The sequence below is a fragment of the Amia ocellicauda genome, chromosome 11 (genome assembly GCF_036373705.1).
Source record: "Amia ocellicauda isolate fAmiCal2 chromosome 11, fAmiCal2.hap1, whole genome shotgun sequence".
NCBI classification, from domain to species: Eukaryota; Metazoa; Chordata; class Actinopteri; order Amiiformes; family Amiidae; genus Amia; species Amia ocellicauda.
In genome coordinates, this window is record NC_089860.1 from 25,389,378 (window position 1) to 25,396,769 (window position 7,392).

At 43.9% G+C, this 7,392-nt stretch overlaps 1 protein-coding gene across 1 annotated transcript; it reads left to right on the plus strand.

Annotated features, from left to right (window-relative positions):
• The first annotated feature begins 1,582 nt into the window (after positions 1 to 1,582).
• LOC136762798 (histamine H2 receptor) lies at positions 1,583 to 4,289 on the plus strand. The gene is made up of 2 exons (XM_066716337.1): positions 1,583 to 3,152; positions 4,125 to 4,289. The coding sequence occupies exons 1-2, from the start codon at positions 2,029 to 2,031 to the stop codon at positions 4,141 to 4,143; spliced, it is 1,143 nt and encodes a 380-aa protein (XP_066572434.1). The 5' UTR covers positions 1,583 to 2,028; the 3' UTR covers positions 4,144 to 4,289.
• The last annotated feature ends 3,103 nt before the right edge of the window (positions 4,290 to 7,392 follow it).

Genomic DNA, 7,392 nt, shown 5'->3' on the forward strand with positions numbered 1-7,392 from the left:
GCAGAGTACCACTAAAGTGCAGCTATAGTGCAGAACCCATCGAAAGCATGAGGCAGGAATGGTAGTTTGCTGCTGTGTAATTTGACCATCTTCTGTATAAGAATGGTGGCAGAGTTACTGATCGGGAGTGTCTGGGTGCCACAGTGCCTCAGGGGGACAGAGTGTCTCCTGCTGGGGTGAGTGTGGCTGTGTGTGGCAGACTGATCTGCTGACAGGCCAAATTGTCCATGTTTGATGCTTGCCAGTCTCAGAGGTTGAAGTTGGGCCAGTAGCTTTGTTGTCGGTGTGTTCTGTTAAAACATCACTGCTTTCAGCCTCAAAGGATCCAGACTCATCTCACAGTCCTCGGGCCCCTCTGACAGGCCAGGCTGTGTCTGTAGAATTGTTTCACTGTGAGAAGGAGGTTGAACAAAATCAGCCATTCCTTCACCTGGTTGTATGAAACTCCCGTCTGAGAGTCTGCACTCCTTCCTCTGTGTAGTGGGAGAAGTCAGCACTGCATTGATCACTCTGACTATCAAACATGCACACCTGCTCTCCTGGCTGACACTGTCTACTTGGGCAAGTCGGTGATGCAGCCACTGCGTTTGACTTCAGTGTGTGATTGCCAAGGACAGTCCCCAAAGTAACACCCTCTGTGTCGCTGAGGGGCCACTAGTCACTGACTGCCTCCCACCTCAGCTCAGCTAGCTATATCTGGGCCCAGTAGAGTCCCTGAGAAGCTGGGGGGTCTGAGGGTCAAGGGTTAACACTGAGCCAGTTTCCTGCAGCGTAGCCACTCTCAGGGCACAGGGCTCTCACACCTGTCTCTCAGGGCACAGGGCTCTCACACCTGTCTCTTAGGGCACAGGGCTTTCACACCTGTCTCTTGGGGCCTAGGGCACAGGGCTCTCAAGCCTGTCTCTATGGTTGATCTTTTATGCTTTCAAAAGGAAGGACAGGATCTGGTGAATGTAAGAATGGAGGAAAAGTACATGCACTCTGGTCATATCAACAGAGAGCAGTTCAGGGGCTGAACAGTGTCCACAGGAAGGGGGCCTGGGGGCTCTTACAGCAGTGAGCAGATATTCCCTGAGTTACAGAAAGTTTTTACTGAAAGAAAATAGATAAATAAGGTAGTACAGTTTCTGTTCTGTGCTCAGCAGCTCTGGACAGTTAGGAGTAGCTTTATTTTCCTAAATTAATTCTCTCAAAGAAAGAGTAACTTAAAATTATCTATCTTTCAAGTTCAACAACTGTTTGGGAATTTTAGAAAATTAAAGATAAAGCAAATTCTGCACCAGGGCAAACATCTTTCAGCCCAGAGTCCATTGCAGAAGCTGTGCCAAAGTTTCCATTAATACATTACAGCTTTTTTTTTACAGATTAAGTCAGTAAATAAATCACAGACCACTTTTTCCTTCCGCTTGAGCCAAGATCTGTTTGCACTTTACCAATCTCTGTTGTATAACATAAACAGGCCAGATTAAATCTATCTATAAGAATTTAAAAATGTGTTGACTTTCGCAGAATAAATACCTTTATTCCCAGAGGGCAGTTGCACAAGTGCTGTGGTGGAATGCAGAGTGGCTGTGTGGAGGTAGGTGCGCAACACAGGTGTGTGAGTCACAGGAGACCAGAACCGGTGGCGTAAGGAGACCCTAGGGTTTGCTCTGAGGTTTTCAGTCTAGACCTTCATACCAGTTAGTAAAACATCAGGAGACTCCTGTCTTGTTCTCTCAGTATCTCTGAAAAATGTATCCCTTGTTCTTCTCTCTACCCAGTCTGGTCCTGGAGCCCTACAGAAAACAGGGGGATACCGAGGCCACTGAGAACCCCCTCCACCTCCCTCCAGTGTGCTGCTTGCTGTGAATACAGGCTGTGGAGTTGCTGCACCCTTCAGCACAGAGGAGCTCTGAGGCCCACTGACATCCATTCATCCCTTACTCAGTCTAGCTGAGTCCTGCCAGGAAGCACAGGTAAAAACTGCAGAGCCAGCAGCCCAATGCCTGGGAGAGCGTGTGGGACAGGAGCACCTGGGCACGCAGCATGAACAGCAGCCAGAACTACAGCAGCCTGGGGTTCCCCCCCCCACACAGTGTGCTGTTCACCACGCTGCTGTCCGTGGTGCTGGCCCTGGTCATCATGCTGACGGTCTGTGGCAATGTGCTAGTGTGTCTGGCAGTGGGCGTGAGCCGCCGGCTGCGCTGTGTCACCAACTGCTTCATTGTGTCGTTGGCGGTGACCGACCTGCTGCTGGGGCTGCTGGTGCTGCCGTTCTCGGCCGTGCCGGAGCTGCTCGGGCACTGGCCTTTTGGACCCGAATTCTGCAACATCTACATCAGCCTGGATGTCATGCTGTGCACTGCCTCCATCCTCAACCTGTTCTGCATCAGCCTGGACCGCTACTTTGCCGTAACAGCTCCGCTGCGATATTCCATGCTGGTGACGTCAGGGCGTGCAGCACTGGCCATGAGCCTGATCTGGGCTGTGTCACTCATGGTATCTTTCCTGCCCATCCATCTGGGCTGGAACACACGCAACCTGACTGTACAGAACTGGGGCCCCTATGCCTGCGAGGGCAAGTGCATCTTCCAGCTGAACCTGGGCTACGTGCTGGTCGATGCCTTCGGCACCTTCTACCTGCCGCTGGCTGTGATGTGTGCGACGTACTACCGCATTTTCAGGATTGCACGGGAGCAGGCCAAGCGCATCAACACCTCGCCCTGCTGCTCTGCCCCAACCGCCAGCACCGCTGCAAGCACCCCCGCTCTGCGCGAGCACAAGGCGACCGTCACGCTGGCAGCCGTGCTGGGGGCCTTCATTGTCTGCTGGTTCCCCTATTTCACACACTTTACATACAAGGGGCTGCGGGGGGAGCAGCTGGACACCGGGACAGCCTACACTGTGGTGCTATGGCTGGGCTACGCCAACTCTGCTCTCAACCCCATCCTGTACGCTGCCCTGAACCGGGACTTTCGCCTGGCCTACAGCAGGCTTCTGCGCTGCAGACATGTGGGCCCAGCCCCTGCCTGCTCTCATCCCCCCAGCCAGGGAAAACCTCTCTGGGGCAGCTTGCAAACCCACAGCCCAGGCTGCAAGGACGGCCTGCCAGAGGAAAGGGGCCTCATACTAGGAGAGATGAATGGCAAAAGGAAGACCAGCCCATACAGGTACTTGCCTCTCTCCTGTCCATCTTTCCTTCTGTCTCTTTCACTCCATCAGTTTTTAAGTTTAAATTTAAGCTACAATAAATTGTCTTTAAACAGTAAGGAGGTTCAGACTGGCCACCTGTCTTTTCTGGAAAATGCCAGAAGGGCCAGTGGATTCAAGGGCTGCTGGGAAATAAATAATAAAACATTAAATTTAATGTCAAATTTCTTATTAATCCCAGCCTATATTTAGTGTCATTTTCTCCCGAGGCTTTTGTTACAGATTTCAGATTTCCTAAACTCCACAGCCTCATTCTCCACGACACCCCCTCAGCAATGTGCTCGCCCCCCAGGGGACAATTCCGCAACTGACCACCCTCTCTGTGGACATTTCTGAAGTTTTGTTAATAAACAAGGCTTCTTGTGAATTAGTAACATTACAATGTCATAAATAACACATACAAATCAGAACAAATACAAACTGAAATACAATAAAAATGTGTATGCTAACACAACAAAAAAAACATAATTAAGCATAGAAACATAATTTGGAAAAGTGCCCAGAGCTTGAATCTGCGCCAGTGTATTATAAATGCCAGGGCTGATTTTCAGTCCCAGTCAGTCACAGTAAGTGTTGTCTTAAAAAAAAAAAGCCTTCACGCATTTGTAAAATTAAGTTTTGCAGAGCCGGACAGTTTGGGGCTCTTTGGTTTATAAGATTAAGCGCTGATTGTTAGCAGCTGCACTGAGGGGTGGGCTATCTGCAGGCAGACAGGTGGCAAGTGATAAAGGGAAGAGTCATGTCACTTGCCTGGTTACGGTGCCTGTGCGGACACCGGTGACTGGTGTCAATAGTTTAACAGTTCAGGATGCGGTATGTTTGTGTTATTTATGTTATTAGCTTCTGGAATTGTACTTTAGAATTTGAGAAACTGAATTAAATGTTTTTCATCTGTGGTTCATTAACAATGCTGAACACATGTTCTTTCGCAGCTCAGAGTCTCTCCCCTGAAGGAGTTGGTGGCTGCCTGGAGCCCTGCATCATACCCAGTCGCTGAACCCCATCAATCTGCACAGAACTCTGGCCCGGTGAGCACTGCAGCCCCCCTGTCACAGTGTCCCACAAGACCCCAGTGCAGAGAAGCCCAAAGCGCTCTCTGCCAGCCCCCTGGCTATTAACGATGCAAACTGTGATTGCCGGTCATTACAAGTGTGAATGCTACCTCTCCACATGGGCTGGCTGTGCTGCTGACCTGCCTGATGCCAGACAGCTTTACCTCAGACAAGGAGCTTGTAGAAACAGGAAGTAAACATTAAGTTCAATATGTAAAACACACAGGTTCTCCTATCAGCACAGAAATGGTGAGGCACCCTCCGGACACAGCACTGAACTGGAACATAAAGCTTCAAATCGATCGGCGCTTGAGCATCAAAGCCAAGGCCAAGCACTTCTGATATTAGAACATAAGAAGAACATAAGAAAGTTTACAAACGAGAGGAGTCTATTTATAACTAAGTGTTCCAAGGATCCTATCCAGTCCCCGGGTGCGTGTGTCCCTGCTGATCTGGAAAAGCACCTCTGGTTTGATGTGGTCGATGCCTTTCATGATTTTGAAGACTTGAATCAAGTCCCCACGTAGTCTCCTCTGTTCCAGGGTGAAAAGGTTCAGTTCCTCAGTCTCTCAGTAGGACTTTCCCTTCAGACCTGGAATAAGTCTGGTTGCTCTCCTCTGAACTGCCTCTAGAGCAGCGATATCTTTCTTGAAGTGTGGAGCCCAGAACTGTACACAGTATCCAGATGAGGTCTAACTAGCGCATTGTACAGTCTGAACATCACTGCCCTTGTTTTAAATTCTGCACTTTTGACAATATATCCTAACATGCTGTTTGCCTTTTTTATTGCTTCCCCACATTGTTTGGATGGAGAAAGTGAGGAGTCCACGTAGACACCTAGGTCTTTCTCATGCGTTACTTCATCTAGTTCTATTCCTCCCACAGTGTAATTATAGTGGACATTTTTGTTACCTGCATGTAATACCTAGCACTTTGAATTTCCACATTGAATTTCATCTTCCAGGTGTCGGCCCACAACTGAATATTAGTCTCTTAGAATAGCTTGTGCTGCCGAGATTGTATCTGCTGAGCCGCCTATTTTAGTATCATCTGCAAATTTGACAAGTTTGCTAACTATCCCAGAGTCCAGATCATTAATATAGATTAGAAACAGCAAAGGACCCAATACTGATCCCTGTGGAACTCCACTAACAACCTCACTCCAGTTAGAAGCGACTCCTCTAATCGACACCCTCTGTTTCCTATTCATCAACCAGTTCATAATCCTTCTACTTACATTACCCTGAATGCCTACAGCTTCCAATTTGAGGATCAGTCTTTGGTGTGGAACCTTATCAAAAGCTTTTTGAAAATCTAAGTATATCATATCATATGCTTTCACATGATCTACAGCTGCAGTTGCATGTTAAAAAACCTCTAATCTAATAAATGAGTAAGACATGATCTGCCTTGTCTAAACCCATGTTGACTATCTCCAAGAATATGGTTTTCATTAAGATGCTCCTCCATTTTCTGTGTAATAATTTTTCCAACATTTTACAAGTGATGCAGGTGAGGCTGATTGGTTTGTAATTTCCTGGCTCAGTTTTGTCCTCTTTCTTGTGGATTGGATGACATTTGCTGTCTTCCAGTCAGTTGGCACATCCCCTGTTCTAAGTGTCATTTGGAATATTTTAGTTACTGGCCTATAAATAATTTCCCTCATTTCTTTAATTACTGTTGGAAATATACCATCGGGTCCAGGTGATTTGTTTGATTTTAATTCTGCTAGTCCCTTTAGTACCTCCTCCTCATTTATCCTGATCTCTCTTAGGGTTTGACTGGACTGATTGTTAACCTGTGGCATGTTATCTGTTTTTTTTTTTAAAAACCTCTATGAAATACTCATTTAGAACATTTGCCACATCTTGTTCGTTTTCCAAGATACTTCAATTTTTGCCCTTTTTCCGTTTCACTTCCTCCTTAATTGACCTCTTGCTGTTGTAGTATTGAAAAAAGCTATTTGCATTAGTTTTAGATCCAAGAGCTATGTTTCTTTCCATTTCCCTCTTTGCTTTCCTGATCCCTTTCTTAAGATCTCTTTGCAGTTCAACATATTCTTTGTATTTTTGTCTCTATCCCTTTTGTATGCACTATACAACATTTTATTTCTCTTGATTTTTTTGCATACTTCTATTAAACCATTTTGGCCAATGTTTCATGGTCTTCAATTTGCTAAGGTTTGGTACAAATTTCTCTTTAGCCTCAAGTAATATATTCTTAAAGTAGGGCGCATGTCAATTCGTCCTCGACAATTCACCCCCTCAATAATTGGTCCCTGTGACAATTTGTCCGCGATGACAATTTGCCCCCACGTCAATTCGCCCCCATCATTATAAGTTCTCCACTTGAGCATTTGTAACCATGAGTGCATTCACTTATTATAGAGTAACAGAACACACATATGTGTATATATAGTAAGCAGGCTACATAAATTATATATATATATATATATATATATATATATATATATACATATACATATACACACACATACACAACTATTTTGTATTATTTATTATAATGTATGTTTTTAATTGATACATTAATTTCATAACCCCAATAAATAACTATATATATATATATATATATATATATGTGTATATATATGTATATATATATATATGTATATATATGTATATATATATATACATGTATATATATGTATATATATATATATATATATATATATATATATATATATATATATATATATATATATATATAATTGATGGGGTTATATATATATATTTATTGGGGTTATAGTCTCAAATGAATGTATCAATTAAAAACATTATATTATAACATTATAATAAATAATACAAAATAGTTTGTGTGTGTGTGTATTTATATATACAGTTTCTTATAAAAAACAAGAGACCACTGCAAAATTATCAGTTTCTCTGGTTTTACTATGTGTGAGTTTAGGTAAAATGAACATTTTTTGTTTTATTCTGTAAACTACTGCCAACATTTCTCCCAAATTCCAAATAAAAATATTGTCATTTAGAGTATTTATTTGCAGAAAATGACAACTGGTCAAAATTACAAAAAAGATGCAGTGTTGTCAGACAAATAACTTCATATTCGTTTTTTAAACAACACAATACTAATGTTTTAACTTAGGAAGAGTTCAGAAATCAATATT

Coding starts and splice junctions, on each gene's coding strand:
- LOC136762798 (XM_066716337.1), top strand. CDS start 2,029: ATGAACAGCAGCCAGAACTACAGCAGCCTGGGGTTCCCCCCCCCACAC.